The following is a 17251-nucleotide window of genomic DNA, read 5'->3' as shown; positions in this document are numbered from 1 at the left end:
TCCAGCTCCCTGCTTACCTCCTGCTGCTCTACTCCCCTAAGCCCACTGGGGTGGATCCTGGATTTCAAACCGTTGACACCGTCTGACCTACTTGAAGCTTCTCGCTTCGAGGCCGAGCTGTCAGTTACTAACCCCCTTACCAGTTCCCCCTCCCCGAACCTTTACCAACGTTTGTTTTCAAATTCGCCAGGGTTTCCGCGCCGCGCGGTCCTTGGCGTGGGATTAGTAGGTGGGGTATTGAAAACTGCCTGTCTAAAGTAAAGGCTTGTCGGTGAAATCCCTTTTTTCCTTGTTTTCTTTGATGGAAAGCTTGAATATTCACTCTCCTCTGCTCCACAATATTCACGAGTATGGTTTGGGGCTTTAAGCAGTTTGAATTTGTACCGAGATTAGGCTCGACTCACTGGTTGCCTTAGCTTCTTCAAGGTGAGATATCAAACGCAGTTTATCTTGGTTCTTTTTTTATGTGGAAGTAAAACTCATTTTTAATTTTCATATGAAATCTTAATTTTCAGAAAAGGGATGGGGAAGGTTTTCTCTCCCCTTTGATCCTAGAAAATAGGACCAACCAAGCCTCTGAAAAGTTCAGTAGGAGATAGTAGAGACAAGAATTCCAGTTGCTTTTTCATCTGCCCGGTGCAACAGATTGAGAATTTATTTATTTCCAGTAAACTCACTAAAGTCAAGAATATTTAGCCCAGAAAATGTAGGACTATCTGAGTGTGGGTTCTAGAGAAGTTAGGTTGACCAAAATTGCAGTTTTCATATTCCCAAGAACCTGTAGCATTTATTTACTTTCTCTTCAGAAGAAGGGTATGGTGGGGGGAGGGATAAGAATTTTGATTATGCCATGTGTTTGTATTTTGTATATGATTTTATATAATTTGTTAGAGTTGTCTCCTCAAGAAGAGTTTAAAATACTTTTATGTTTCTTAGTACTGGGGCAGTTATTACGTGTTAATGAACTAGTCTTTCAATCTCAAGTTTGGTGAGTCTTGGATTTCTTCAACATATTTGGTCTTAACCTAGGCCTAATTAATTTGTGTGTGTGTGTGGGGGGGCTACTTCCAGATAGTGCAGTTTGTTGCAAATAATTGCTCAGTAATTTTTTACTGAATTGAACTAAATCTTTCTTCCTTTGGTGGTATCCAAGTCTTATCCTCAGGAGTAGAATTTGTGCCAAACTGACAGGAATGCCAATTTCCACCACTAATATGCAGTGATCTTGCTCTCTTTTATTTGTGCCTTTATTTCTCACCTTCTCATTTCATGTGTGTATGTGTTTTTGTGTGTTTCAACTGTACAGAGCTAGAGGGAATCTTAGAGATCATCTAAGTCAAATTTGTATTGTTGAAGAGTGAAAACTGAGGCCTAAAGTAGTGAAGAGACTTGTCTAGTCACAGTTAATTAGTAACAGGTACCAAAAAAAAAAAAAGATCATTGATCTAATAGGGAGTAGAACCCAGGTCTCCTGAATCCAAGTTCAAGCTTCATCCTCCAGCTGCATGATGTTGCTTTCTCTGTTTGCTATTCATGTTTTCCACTTTTTTGCTTATCTTTTCCCTGTGCCTTGGCATCAGAGTGACAGTAGCCAGTCCTATTAAGAATTTCTGTCCTAGCCCCCTTTTATGGGAGGATAGCGGCAAATACATGTATAATAGTTCATAACACAGTGTGCGTCTCTGAAAATTGCAGAGGCCATGTCTTTAAAAAACAAACAAAAACAAACTTAACCCAGTGCTGCCTGACAGAACTTTCTGTGATGATGAAAATGTTTTCTATAAATGTGTTGTCCAGTATGGTAGCCATTAGTCATATGTGGCCCTTGAACAAATCTTGAAGACTTGAAATGTGGCTAGTGTGACTGAGGAACTGAATTTTTAATTTTATTTCTAATTAATTTATAATTAAATAGTCCTTTTGGCTCTTGGCTACCACAGTGGACAGTGCAGTCCAAACATTTGTGGTTTGCTAGTATGTGAAGGAGGAAAGTGGGTTAAGATTAGGTCATTTAAACATTTTAACTTTTAAAAAAATTGAGATATAATTGACACATATTATTTTTAATGTTATAATGATTCATTATTTGTATATATTGCAAAATGATCACCACAATAACTCCAGTGTAAACATTTTGACTTTTGAATGAGAGACTGTTGGATTATATATTCTGGAGGGAAAGATGCCCTTGCCAAATATGTTGGGGAAAAAACAATAGCCTCCTAGCTCTATGACACACACTGGCATTTTAAAAGTTCTGAGAATCTTACAGAAAATAAACTGGTTTAACCTTTGTTTAATCCACGGTTTTGCACTACACTTTGATGGATACCTTTTGTTTTTCCACTAAATATCTTTATACTTATTATAGTGATGTGCTGGAGGCATGCCTCTGGAGTCAATCTGAGTTTAAATCGTGGCTCTACCACTTACTGTGTGACCATGGACAAATTACTTTAAGCTCCCTCAGTTCCAGTTTTCCTGTCTGTAAAATGGGGTTGTGGTATTTCTTTTATAAGATTGTTTATGGCTTAAGTGAGACAATATGTGGAAAGCACTTAAGTGTCTGGCTGTTATTAAGTACTGTTAAAACTGCTTTTTGTTATTTTATCATGCTTGATCCTTGAAACAACTCTAAGATTAATAAGGAGAGTGGCTAGACCCTTGTTATTTACAGAACTATGTCTTCCCTTTCCTTATCCGCAGGTTTTCAGAAACTGTTTTAACTTTTTATTTTGAGATAATTATATATTCACAGGAAATGGCAAAAATAGTACAGGGAGGTCTTTACTCTTCACTAATTTCCTCCGAAGGTTACATTTTACATAACTATTGTATAATATCAACACCAGAAAATTAACAAATTAACATTGGTACAATGGTGTGTGTATAATTTTGTGCCATTTTAACACCTGTAGATTAGTTTAACTACCACTGCAGTCAAGGTACACAGCTATTCCATCACCACAAAGATGCCCCTTGTGCTCTCTCTTTGTAATCTTAGAACTTCCTGTGTCTCCCCACCTTCCCCAACCCCTAGAAACCACTAATTTGTTCTCCAACCCATAATTTAGTCATTCTGAGGATGTTACATAAATGGAATATATATGGTATGTGATCTTTTGAGATTTTTTTCCCGCTCAGAATGTCCTTGAGATCTATTCAAGTTGTATGTATCAATAGCTCATTTTTTTTTCATTACTGAGTAGTGTTCTATGGTATCACAGTATAGTCACATTTTAGTCACCTGTTGAAGGACATTTTGGTTGTTTCCAATTTGGCCATTATGAATAAAGCTTCTATGAACATTCATGTTCAGGTTTTTGTGTGGATGTAAATTTTCATTTTTCTGTGAATGCAATTGCTGGGTCATGTGGTTAAGTATATGTTTTTTTAAAATTTTTTATTTTTGGAAGATATTGCCAGACTATTTTCTGGAATATCTGTACCACTTTACATTCCCACCAGCAATATATGAGAGATCCACTTTCTCCACATCCTTGCCAGTGTCTGGTATTGTTACTATTTTTATTTTATCTGTTTTAATAATGTGTAATGATACCTCATCGTGGACTTAAGTTGCATCTCCCCAATGGCTAGTGATATTTAACATCTTTTCATGCCATCATTTGCTGTCCATATAGTCTCATCAGTAAAATGTCTCTTTAGTTTTTTGCCCATTTTCTAATTGAATTGTTTGCTTTTTTACTATTGAGTTTTGAGAATTCTTGATATATTACAGATATGTATATTCTTTATCAGAATAATGGTTTGCAAATATTTTCTCCCACTCTGTTGTTTGTCTTTCCATCCTCTTAACAGGGTCTTTCAGAGAGCAAACATTTTAAATTTTGTTAAAGTCTAATTTGTTGATTTTCTTTTATAGATTATGTTTTTGGTGTCATGTCTGAGGTCCCAAGACCTAGGTCCCATAGATTTTCTCCTGTTGTTTTCCCAAAAGTTTTATTTAACTTTAACTTTTACATTTGAATCTCTGATCCATTTGAGTTAATTTTGTATAATGTGTGTGGTTTAGGTTCTTTTTTTTTTTTTTGCCTATGATATCCAACTGCTCCAGCTCCTTTTGTTGAAAAGACCATCCTTCCTCCATCGAATTACTTTTGTACCTTTTTCAAAAATCAAGTTCCACTACCTATTTTTGTACAACCTTTGAGCTAAGAATGGTTTTTACATTTTAAATGGTTGGAAAAAACCCATGACGTATGAAATCATATGAAATTCAAGTTCAGTGTCCAGAAATAAAGTTTTATTGGGACACCACTCCACTCATTCAATTGTATTATCTCTGGGAGTTTTTACACTACAGCAGTACAGCCAGTAGTTGGGTGGGATAGACGATATGGCCTGCAAAGCTTATGATCTGGCTCTTCGTAGAAGAAGTTTGCTGATCCCTGAGGTAGATCATTCAGCTGAGAGACCTGTTCCTGCACACCAGCCCGACAGTACTCAATCCAAATTCATGTATAGGTTAATTATAAATTTTGATTCCAGACATTTGGAGTTGCTCATAAATAGTTGAAACAAAAATTTGATCTGTAAATGCTAAGGTAAACTTGCTTTGTATGTAAAACGGGAAGTATAGTGACTTTTGAAGAGCTGAAGTGTCACACTTTAGCTTTTCTAGTTAGTATATGATAGAACTGAATCTAGAACCCAGTTTTTTTGACTCATGGTCCAGTTAGCTTTTCACTTTCCACTAAGTACATTTGCATTGTTAATAAAGAGATACTAAAATATTGTTTGATTCTTGCAAGCAACAGGCTTGAATCTTAATTAAATGATAGTTACCTGTGTCTTTTGAAATCTTAATTTTTTCTGTCCCTCTTATTGCTCATAAAAGCCTAGAACAAACTTCCTCAAAAAAAACTCCATCAAAAAAAGTAATGCTTCTTCTTAATTATACTTGGCTAATAAATTAATGATTTTAGTAGTATTTTAATATTTTTTTAAAAAAGGAAAGGAGGAAGTTGATTTCCATAGCTCTCTTCTCCACTGTCATTAAAATGACAGGATTGCTCTTATATACTCTAGTGAGGCAGGCTTCGTTTCTCACATTTTTCATCTTTGACCAACTGCCCAACTGCTCTCACAGGGAAAGAGTCCCTAAGTCACACAACAAATTGAAATTTTCTGTGATGTCAAAAAGCTATTGGCAGGAATTTTAATTTAGAAATAGTTTATTGTTTTCAGTGATAGGAGTGGGGAATTATTGGGGGATTATACAGAGGACTGAGATAAACAGATAATCTCATTTATCAGAGCAACACCTTCAGGGACTGATATTTTACTTTACCTGCCTAGAGAGAGGCAAACAGGCCTTTAAGGACATTTTTTGCATAACCTAAATAATGTTATTTTTGTGATTATGTAGGATTATCTTGTCGTGGGCACTCAGTAAAATATTTGTTGAATGTAGTGATGCTCCATTTATTGGAGGTTTTTCCAAGCCACCTCAAGTCCATTAGTTGTAATTAGATAATTTTAGTTGATCATCTAAGGGGAGTAGATAGAGAAGGCAGAAAGAAGAGTTTTGGAGTCAGGTAAGAGTTTGAATCTAGGTTGTCACCTGTTACCTTTGTGACCTAATATAGGTAACATATCTTGTTTCAAGCTCTGTTTTTTTCTCCGTAAAAAGGATTTATATATCTACTTCACTGGTTTGTTTGGAGATTAAAATGAGATAACATACATGATCCCTAGCAGACACTTGATGAATAATAGTTTTCTTCCCTCTTTCAGAGATTTTTCCCCTTTTAATGTGATTCTCTGTGGTCCACCTCATTGTACTCTAGGTTGATAATTTCTAGCTCTAGTTTTTTTTTTTTAATTAATTAATTTGGCTGTGTCGGGTGTTAGTTGTGGCATACGGGATCTTCCTTGCGGGGTGTGGGCTTCTCTCCAGTTGTGGCATGCAGGCTTAGTTGCCCCGCGGCATATGGGATCTTAGCTCCCCGACCAGGGATCGACTGAACCTGCGTCCCTTGCATTGGAAGGCGGATTCTTTTCTTTTTCCTTTTTCTTTCTTTCTTTTTTTTTTTTTTAACGGTACGCGGGTCTCTCATTATTGCGGCCTCTCCCGTTGCGGAGCACAGGCTCCGGACGCGCAGGCTCAGCGGCCATGGCTCACGGGCCCAGCCGCTCCGCGGCATGTGGGATCCTCCCGGACCGGGGCACGAACCCGTGTCCCCTGCATCGGCAGGCGGACTCTCAACCACTGCGCCGCCAGGGAAGCCCTCTTTTTTCTTTTTTTAAAAAAAATTAATTAATTTATTTTTGGCTGCGTTGGGTCTTCGTTGCTGCGTGTGGGCTTTCTCTAGTTGCGGTGAGTGGGGGCTACTCTTCGTTGCTGTGTGCGGGCTTCTCGTTGCGGTGGCTTCTTGTTGCGGAGCACGGGCTCTAGGCACACAGGCTTCAGTAGTTGTGGCACGTGGGCTCAGTAGTTGTGGCTTGTGGGCTCTAGAGCGCAGGCTCAGTAGTTGTGGCACACGGGCCTAGTTGTCCTGTGGCATGTGGGATCTTCCTGGACCAGGGCTCGAACCCGTGTCCCCTGCATTGGCAGGCAGATTGTTAACCACTGCGCCACCAGGGAAGTCCCTGGAAGGCAGATTCTTAACCACTGGACCACCAGGGAAGTCCCTCTAGCTCTAGTTTTGATATCCCAGAATTATTGCCAATTATTTCAAGAAATGTTATCAAATATTATTATGAAAATGATAAAAATGGTGAGGGAGGACTTAGTTGTGTGTCAAATACTGAGATGAGGGCTTTATATTCATTGTCTCATTTAATTCTTACAATAACTCTGAAATAGATACTAGCATTAATAACATTTTAGATGGTAAAAGTTTAAGGAGATTTATGCGCTTGCCCAGAGGTCTTAGTGAGTAGTGGAGCTGGGACATTAACCTGGGTGTGTCTAACTGTAAAAGCATCTGCTCTTCAATAACATACTCTACTGCCTCTACAATTAAACTTTTTGCAGTAATAATAGCAGTTAACATGTGTTGAGTATTTGTCATGTTCCGGGACTATTCTAAATACTTACATGCTTTGTTTCATTTACTCTGCACACTGATTTTATGAGGAGGTACTGTTGTTTTCCCCATTTTACTAATGAGAAACAAGGTACAAAGAAATTAACTTGCAAAAGGTAATACTGCTAGGAAGGGGTAGGACAGGGATTCAAATTTAGCCAATCACTCTTAAACACCATAATTAGAGGGATGGCAGGTAAAGTAAGGCATTGTTGTAACTGTACAGTGATTTACTAAAATGATGGCTTCCAGATCTGCAGTTTTTTGTTTTTCCTTTTTAGTCAGGATGTTATGTGGAGCTGGAAGAACTTTTAATAAGACCAAAGAGAATTTACTTTCAGAAAATAAAACTTTAGCCTTTATTCTTTATTATGATTAATAAAATATAAAAAATTATAATTGTTTTGCTTTTGCTCATCCACCATAATTTTTAGGAAGTGAGGATATTACATATTTTTCAGTTCTAAGCTGTAATTCAAACATAAGAATGGTGTTAATGAACTTAAGTTTTGTAATGTGGAAAGGTAATTTCTTTTTCATTAATGAAAGCTTTCAATAGTGATGTTAAATAAATGACACTATTTAATAGCTGATAATATTAATGGTATTAGCACATATGAGGATTTTATTGATAGTGTCATGTATTAATCTATAGTTATAATGACCTTTTTTAAGACAGCCAACAATTTATCTCTCAGATGTTTGTATCTTCCTCTGTAGAGTTACATACTTCTTTTTATATTTAATTTCACAGTTTGATATGTGAAAGCTTTTCTTAATCACAGATACAGTGTATCTTGGCTCTTTTTCTATAAAAGAACTGGTGTCAATAAATATTCACTTCTGCACTGTAGGGAAATACTCAAATTATTACTTCCTGAATACATTCTCTGGAAAGCTAAAAACACTCTACCAGAAATGGAAAGATTGTGAAGACTTGAGACATTGATTTTTTTAAAAAATTGATATATAATTGACATACAACATTATGTAAGTTTAAGGTATACAACATTGATTTGAAATATTTATTGCAAAAACTTTCTTTTAAATAACATTTTTAATGCTAGGAAAGACAACCCCAGTATCATTCTTCTAAAGCACCGGTGACTAACTTACTGTAATAACCTTTAACAACTTTGTGTATGTATGCCATTCTCAATTAGTTGCCATCACAATAATTCAAAAATAAATTTTGTTTATTCATGGAAATTCATTAGCTAGTGTGATACAAGTAGTCTCAAATTTCTGTATAAACAAAGGCAAGTTTTATCTCAGCCTTAGATAAGAATCAAAATTTGAAAAATAGGATTAGTGAGGAGATTGAAATTTATTTTAGACTTTTATGTTGAAATATGAGATTACAATCAATTTAAGGCCCTTTTCATTTCCTTGTGCAGTGTTTTTTTTGAGATGGGTTGTGTTAGACTAATTAAATCGTTCTCATATAAATGAGTTTTGGAATGAAACCCACAGAGCCTTGGCCATGATAGAAATACCATTGGTAAGCTGATAGTAGTATAGAAAATGTGTTACAATCAAGGCAGCTCCTTCTTGGTGTTAATTTCAGTGGCAGATCTAGGTCACAATTCATCTTCTGCATACCAAATACCTCCTCTGAAGCTTAAAATAACCTATCTATTCATAGGTATTTTTTCTTTTTCTTTCTCTTTCTTTTTCTTTGCTTTTTTTTTTTTCCCCTGTGAAATTGCCAAAACATTTAGCAGAGGGTAATTAGATGACTATTTTAAAATTGGGCTAACCTTTATATTTAATGGTATTAACATTTAGTTGCTTGGGAGAATTGCCCAAATTACTGATTTGATATATGGGAAAAGTATTTAGATTAATTTTATCTGGTAAGAAATACAAATTACTGTTACTATGTATTTTAAGAATTCTCAAAGATTTAGTTACATATAAAATAAAAGATTGCTTTTCCTCTTGCCACTTTAAACAATCTAATTACATTATATTTTGGTATATGATTTCAGTTTACCTATAAGTGATGCTTGCAAATGAAGGGCTTTCTTTTTGTTGTTTAAAATCAAATATTAAACAGAATGAAAGTCATTTGGTATCTGTACACTCACTTTAAAGTCTGACTTGTACATTTAAATATTTTCCTTAGAAGGTTTTATAACTTCTGTAATATCTGGTGACTTGGAATGATTTTGTATTGAGTGGTGCAATTTGTCATATATTTACACATTATACCAAGTAAATTCTTTACTGTAAAAGTTATTGAACTTGTTCTTCCCAGATGTAGTAATAGGATTAATTGGAGTATCTGTCTTAACACTGAATTACTTGAATCATGTCAGAAGTACTGTTTATGGGTGGATAAATTCTATACAATAAATACCACACCAAGCTTGAAGGTTGGTCAGGACTATACCTGTTATTTAATCCTGAATATTTCTTGCTGGGACTATTTCCCAACTAGTAAATAAAGATGCTGTTCTATTTTTGGTTTATCAATCTGTGATACTCCTTTAAAAATTAAAAGTAATATTTTAAATTATAAAAGTAATGTATGTTTATTATAGAAATTAGAAAATATAGGTAAGCAAAAAAGAAGAAAGCTAGACATTTATAATCCTATACCGGCCTAGATAACTAGCATTAATACCTTGGTGTATATTTTTCCAGATAGTTTTCTGTGTTGTGTATATATGAAATATATATAGATAAGTCATACGTTTTTCTCTTTAGGTCCTTTGCTTCTCTCTAGAATATTTTTCCCTAGAAAACATTGCCTGGCTTGTCTTATTATTTAGGACTCAGCCTAAATGTCATCTCCTAAAGAGAGCTTCCCCAGCATCTAGAGTAGCATACTGATACTTTCTCTTTGAAGTCCAAATAGATTATAAGGTCCAAGAGGGTAGGGATCATATCTGTCTCAGTCAACACTGTATCTCTAGTGCTCAGCAGTGTCTCTGGCATATAGTAGGTACTTAATAAATGTTTGAATGAATATTTAATATTATAAAAATAAGATCAGATTATACATATGTTAGATGCTCTGGAAAGAAAGGTAAGATACATACCACTGACCTTAGATTGCTTACAGTCTAGAGGAAAGGTGGAAAATTAATGTGTTAAGTGCTGTAATAGGGGAAGTACAGTATTAAGGAAGCACATAGTAGGAGTAGCTATCCAAATTGGGTGGGAAAGAGTTGTTAGAGAAGGCTTTCTGGAAGCGTGACAATGTAAACATTTCATAACCTTGTAATTTGTCAGTTCTTTTTACCTATAATATAATTTAGAATGGCTGGGTAGTATTTTATCAGTATGTAAGTACCAGAGTTTAATCCATATTCTGTTTTTAGTCATTTAGGGGATTCCCTAAATAACACTGTCGTGGATATCTTTATGTTAACTTTTCTTAGTTATTTTCTTGGGTAATTTTTACTTGGGGGTGGAATTTATGGGACCAAGAATTATAAATATTTCCAAGGCTTTGGTGCATATTCATTTTGGGGGTACCAAATTGCCCTCCATGAAGGTTGTACCAGTTTATATTTCTAGCAACAGTGTATAAGAATTCCCTCCCACCCCCAGTCTTGCCAATTTGTTAGGCAAAATGGTGTCTTAACAGCTTAATTTGTCTTTGATTCGCCTGTATATATCATAGTAACTTTGTAGACAAACAGCAAAATATGGCGAGCTTTAATTTAGATTTTACAGTGGTTCCTGAACAGATATTCCATACAGTATGGCATATGTGAAATTATTTGGATATTATCTTTAGTTTTGATTGTAAGTCATATTAAGTTATATGCTTACCTTTGCATTACCTACTTTTTAGCATAATTTTCAATCCAGAATATTTTTGTATTTTAAGATCTTTGTCTCATTCATTTTATAAACATGTAAATTATAGTGGCAAATTCAGAGAAACTGAGAATAGGCTATTTAATTTGAGATTGCATACCTTAAGAAGCTTGTATGTTGACATTAGGCCTAGCAACTAACTTCTTTTTAATTATTGTGGCCAGAAACACCAGATGAAAATGGTAAAACCCAGAGAGCTGATGATTTTGTCTTGAAGAAAATAAAGAAGAAAAAGAAAAAGAAACACCGAGAAGATATGCGAGGAAGACGCCTTAAAATGTACAATAAGGAAGTACAAACCATCTGTGCTGGCCTGACCCGCATCAGTAAGGAAATCCTCACCCAAGGACAAATAAATAGCACTTCAGGAGTTAATAAGGAGTCCTTCAGGTATCTGAAAGATGAACAGCTGTGTCGATTAAATTTGGGCATGCAAGAATATCGGGTACCCCAGGGAGTACAAACACCTTTTATGACTCACCAGGAACATTCTATTCGTAGAAATTTCTTAAAAACAGGTACTAAATTTAGCAACTTTATTCATGAGGAACACCAGTCCAATGGTGGTGCTCTTGTCCTTCATGCTTACATGGATGAACTCTCATTTTTGTCTCCAATGGAGATGGAGAGATTTTCTGAGGAGTTTCTTGCTTTGACATTCAGTGAAAACGAGAAAAATGCTGCTTACTATGCTTTAGCAATAGTGCATGGAGCGGCCGCTTATCTCCCAGACTTCTTGGACTACTTTGCTTTTAATTTCCCCAACACTCCAGTGAAAATGGAAATTCTGGGCAAGAAAGATATTGAAACAACCACCATTTCAAATTTTCACACTCAGGTAAGGTAAAATCATTGTTAAATTATTTAGTAAATACAGGTTACAGTATCTCAAAAGTTTTAACTTCATTCTGTTGCATAGCACAAACCAGAACACTTTTGATTAAAATTCATGGTGGTAAAAGTGGTTAAAATTGTTTTTTTATAACTCTGATTGAAAAATCTTAATTCCTGAAGTTCTTTGGGATGTGGCTTCTTACTTGCTTGGTCTAAGAAATGTTTTATACATGTTTTATGTCATTTTTTCTGGAACAAATTTTTGTGGAAAATCAGCTTGAAAACCAATTCAGTTTTTCACAATTTGGATAATGTTTAGTATGGAGGATGTGATTTCGATCTGATAGCCTCAAGGTAACTTTAGTTAAGACTTACCTTTTATGTCATAATAAAACACATGAGGGCATTGGCCTGTTTATTTGTCAGGTTTTTGCTGTTCTTGTTTCTCTTCTTTCAGTAACTTGTTGGCAGTCTGTCCCAGAAACATACCCCATTTATGTGACTTGGAAGTGTCACTAGGAAGACCGCCATAGCCTCTGCTCCTTCTGCCTTTGCACTGTTGTAGGTGAAGACATTTTCTAAAGCCTTGCTTAGGCAGCTAGGCTTAAGTCAGCAGGGAAACCTCTCCTTCCTAACCAGTGGTTTTTAACCAATCATTTTTTCAATGAAGTTATTTTAGGGCATGAAAAGTGGTTGATAATGTGTCCTAGTTTTTTTCTTGCTTGCTTTTCTCATAAGGATTATGAACATGAATGGTCAGCTGTAAGTTTGTATTATAGATATAAATTCTACACAGGTTTAGTGGAGGATATTTCCTCTTTAGAGATTTATGATTATATAACCTATTTTTTCAGGTTACCTAATAATTTGCTGCCATTCTTTTCCTTAAGATTTTTTTTTTAGGTGAATAGACTTGCATAATAAGACTCTCAGCTGCCTGCATTATAGTGGTTTCAAGCCACTTAGATATATATGAAACCTTCTCTAATTTGAATCTTTTTAGTGATTCTTACCATCCTTACCTCCAATGAGGGGAGTATCCAGTTTAGATTTACGAGCTTCAGAATTTCTCTAATTGAAGTTCTCTCTGCAGTAGAGAGAGCAGGAGCAGCCAATCTGGAGAGGTCGCAAGATGGGGCTGCCCAAGATGTTGGAACACGATGTGCAATAAAGGGCTTCGTCTTGGATTTTGGCCTTGTTACCACAATCAGGTACCGAAGTGCTGACTTTTGTAGTAGATTTTGTTTTTTCTTTTTTTTTTTTTTTAAAGGAGTTTTGCCCTTTGAAAGTTAAGGAATCCTATTTTTATAAATATTGGAAAAGGGACTGAAAACAGTGCTTTTATTATAGTCCATAATCCTCCTAAGTCCCTATTTAACAAAGAAAGATATTGCTGAGAGCAGAATTAATGTGCTCTATCATTTTTTTAGTTTAGAAAAATGCAGCAAATTTTCTCTTCTAATTGATAGACCAGCAAGCATATCTGAGAAATAAGCCAGAAACTTGGGGGGAAAGAAAGTCTTGGTTTTGTAATGGTGACTTTTTAACTTTCATATTAGTCTCTAGAGGATCAAGCTTATATGTCAATAGACAGTACCCAGTCTAAATAGTTAATAGAAGAAAATATCTCTAAATATTCCCTGCTGATTTTTGTCCTCCAATTAATTTTTTTAATGGAGCTGAAATTTAAATGACTGTACCAACAACTTACCTTGAGATTTACTTTGAGATTTATAAAATAACCACTTTTTAAGAACATATCAGTTTATTATTAAGTTAAATATCATTAATTACTTCAACCACATAAGAATATTGAGGACTATTAAGTAAGTCTTGTGCTCTGGTGATCCGGTAACTTAATTTTATTTATGAATTTTCAGTCATTGGAGAGACATACGGGGTGCGTATAGGAGGTTGTCGTAGCCCACGAAACTATTTTGCAACCAGAATCTTCGGCATACGTTGGGATGGAAGCTAATACAGTAGTTCAAATTTGTTTAGCACTTCATGGTTTATAGAAATGCTTTCACATTCATATCTTAATATTTGAAATAATCTGTGGGGGTAGGTATGCAATTTTATCTGTTTTCCATTGAAGAAACTGAGGCTTGGAGATGTTCATTGTTATACAGGGTCACGTAGCTAGCATATAGAAATGGGGAATTCCCTGGCGGTCCGGTGGTTAGGACTCAGAGCTTTCACTGCCAAGGGCCTGGGTTCAATCCCCGGTTGGGGAACTAAGATCCCACAAGCCGTGGGGGTACACCCACCCCCCAAAAAGAAAAAGAAATAGTATGCAAACCTAAGCCACCTGAAAATTGATACATTGTTTTACCATACTCCTTCCCTCATTGGAATATGAGACTAGTGCTTTTATTTGTCTAAACATTGGAGAAGAGACTGATGTTTTATTTGTCTAAACATTCTGGTCAGTGAAATTAAAATAACTCAGTTTAACACAATATTCAGAAAGCTATTCTATTATTTTTCACAAATAACTTTAGATTGTTGGGAATTAAGTGAATACGTTAGGAATTCTGTGTTTTGTGAAGTCTTATGAAGTTCTGTTAAGCCTATAAATAAAGCGAGGTAAGTTTATTACGTTATAGACACAGTTAATAGAAGTTATTTATAGTTTAAATATGTAGCCATGATAATTATTCATGACTATAGTTCAAGACAGTTTATTCAGCAAACATGTATTGAGAGCCTACCATGTACTGCACAATATGTTCTTAAAAGGACTAATTGATGAGCTCAGTCTAGTGGAAGAGATGAATAAACCAGCAATTATAATATAGTTTGATAAATACTAGAATAGAGGTATATACAGGCAAAACCCTATAATAGAGGGAGCACAGTTTGTGGTGTTACCTAACTCAGACTTGAAGTGATTGGAAAAGGCATTTTAAAGATTGTGATGCTTGAGTAGAGTCTTTAAAGAAGATTACTTAGCATAATAAGTGCATTTTAAGCAAAGCAAATAATGGCCTATGCAAACACATGGAGTCATTAGAGAATATGGCACTTTCAAGGAGCTGCAAGTAGCTTGACATGCCAAGAGTACATGCTGACTGTTAAGGGGAGTTAACACTGGAGAGATAGACAAAATCAGAATTGTGAAGAGCTTTGTATGATGTGCTAAAAAAGTTATTACTTTTTCCCAAAGGTAATGGGGAATCATTGGTGAATTTTAATAGGGAAAAGCTATCAAGTTATGTTTGCAAAGATTACACGGTAGTCTGAAGGGTGAAATTGAGGAGGAAAATGAGATTGGAAGCAAGAAGACTGGTTAAACCAGTTACTGTGGTAACTAGATCGGAAATGATCCATGTCCAGACTGATATTGACATTAGAGAGGAAGAAATGAAATTTGAGAAATAATTAGAACATGGGATTAATTGCACTTGATGAGAGAGAAGGATGGAGTCTTAAAAAAATGTGGTTTGGACAAATGGGTGGATGGTGGTGCTGGTCACAAAGTCAATACAGGGTTGAATAAGTTGGTTTCTAGGAGTGTAAGGTATTGATGAGTTCATGAGATATTTTATGTTGAGGTACTTGTGAAGACTAACAGAAATGTCTGTCAGGTAGTTGAGTAAATGGATCTAAGACTGGGAGACATCTAGGCCGGAGATGCAGAAGTTGGACCATTAGCACATAGGTGGTCCAGGGACAGCGTTAGAAATGGAAGAGATGAAGCTATGAATGGAATTCTGTGATGCACCCACATGTATGAGGAGCATGGGAAAAGATCAAAAAGAAAGAGAGGTAGAAGGAAGGTTACGGATAAGTTTTCTAGATATTAAGAATGATGGAGGGCTTAAATATCATGTCTGTATTACGGGTCAAGTAAGATAAGGACAGAAAAGTGTTAGGTTGCTTAATTAGGAATTTAATTGGACACATTATCAAGGCTGGTGCTTTGCAAACAATGACCATCTAAATACTGTAAGTTACGCTTTTTTTTTTTAGAAGCTTGCTACTTGCTCTATGAATAAATTTGATATCACTAGGGAGCTTACTAGAAATGCAGACTCTCAGACCCCTACCCAGATCTTCTGAATCAGAATCTGCATTTTAACAAGCTCCTCAGGTGATTCATATGCATATTAAGGTTTGAGGAGTACTACTTGAGAACTCACCTGTTCTATCTGGAGGAAGTAAAATGTAAGTTTGTTTTGTGCAAGAAAAATTACAGTTTCTGTTACTTTTATATTTTTAAATTATTGTAGTGACAAAGCTAGGATGCACATAGAGGTGGTTTTTTTTTTTCTTTTACTGTTCTATAAAACTCAGTTGTTTTAACACCAAAAGAGGTAAGTTCATGATAAATAGCAATTGAAGCACCGAGCTGATCCTCAAATTTGATTTCTTCTCTCTCAGCAGTTGATACAGGATAACTTTGTAAAGTTGTTTCCAATCTAAAGGACTACATATGTATTGATACAGTATGGTATTTTTATAATTCTGTAGGATTATTCAGGTCTAATTAAGTTTTAAATAGTCATTGGTTAATAACAGTTTTGACCAAAAAGTTTTAAGTGTTTGTGGAATCTTTTGGTCAGTTAATAGAGAAAAATTAGTGTTCACTTAGAAATTTTTTTTTTTTTGCTTAGCTGTTATATCTTGTAATTATTGGCTACTTGAAAACTTTTTTTAATGGTTTTCAACTTTGAAGTGTGATAGTTCTGCAATAAGTATGCAATCCTTAGCTCTCCTTATAAAAATGCTGTGGCAGCTGATAAACGGATTGAAAATTCAGATATTCTTCTGGTGATTTTATGGACTAAAAGGATTTTAGAGCAAGTGGGGGCCATTTCCAAGCCTTTGTTTTATAGATGAGGAAGGTCACATTTTGGTTGACCTTTCCCAAGGTTAAATAGTGGCAGATCTTCAAAGAGGAATTGTTTTTTCCTCTGTCTCTGGATGGTGTTTAATCCTGTAGGTGAGGGTTTAGCAAATTTTAACGTGCCTATAAAATGCACATTTTGATTTTGTAGGTCTGGATTGGGGCTTTAGAGTCTGCATTTCTAACAAGCTCCCGGATGATGTTGCTGGTCCAAGACTCAGCAAGGCTATAAGTGTTAGATTCTATACATGAATTGCAAATAGAAGCAACAAACGACACTAAAATATATGTGAAGTTAAATGGGGAGTTGTTTTAAGTATCACCATCTGAGACTGATTTCACCTTATAGTATCTTAAGTAATTGAAGGTCGTATATGGAGATGAAGGGTATGTGGTAGGGGAGGGAGGGGATTGATTTTACAAATATGTCTAGCATAATAGGATTTTGTTCTCTTTATCTGGCAGATGTGCGTATTTTAAGTTCTGCTTTTTTTAAAAAAAAATTTCTCCATATGTATAATATTGAAGTCTTTTACCGAGGATCATACTCTTAACTTCAGGTGGTAGTTGAAGTTCTTACAACTGTTACTGTTACCGCTATAAAATGGTAATGTCTGCTGTTCCAGAGAAAATCAGCAAATGTTATTTCTTCATTGTGTGTTGTGGTAAGGCTTAA

The 17251-nt window shown here is 35.4% G+C and overlaps 1 protein-coding gene across 1 annotated transcript in view; it reads left to right on the top strand.

Annotated features, from left to right (window-relative positions):
• The window catches only part of RSBN1 (round spermatid basic protein 1), a 42575-nt gene that overhangs the window by 782 nt on the left and 24542 nt on the right, over positions 1–17251 (top strand). The window contains exon 2 of the mRNA XM_079944350.1: positions 11054–11727. Within this exon, the coding sequence (XP_079800476.1) occupies positions 11054–11727 (674 nt within the window). The remainder of the gene's footprint in view (positions 1–11053; positions 11728–17251) is intronic.

This window comes from Stenella coeruleoalba (assembly GCF_951394435.1).
Source record: "Stenella coeruleoalba genome assembly, chromosome: 1".
Lineage (NCBI taxonomy): Eukaryota > Metazoa > Chordata > Mammalia > Artiodactyla > Delphinidae > Stenella > Stenella coeruleoalba.
Note: the sequence above shows the minus strand (reverse complement) of the source record. Positions and strands in the feature narration are given on the sequence as shown.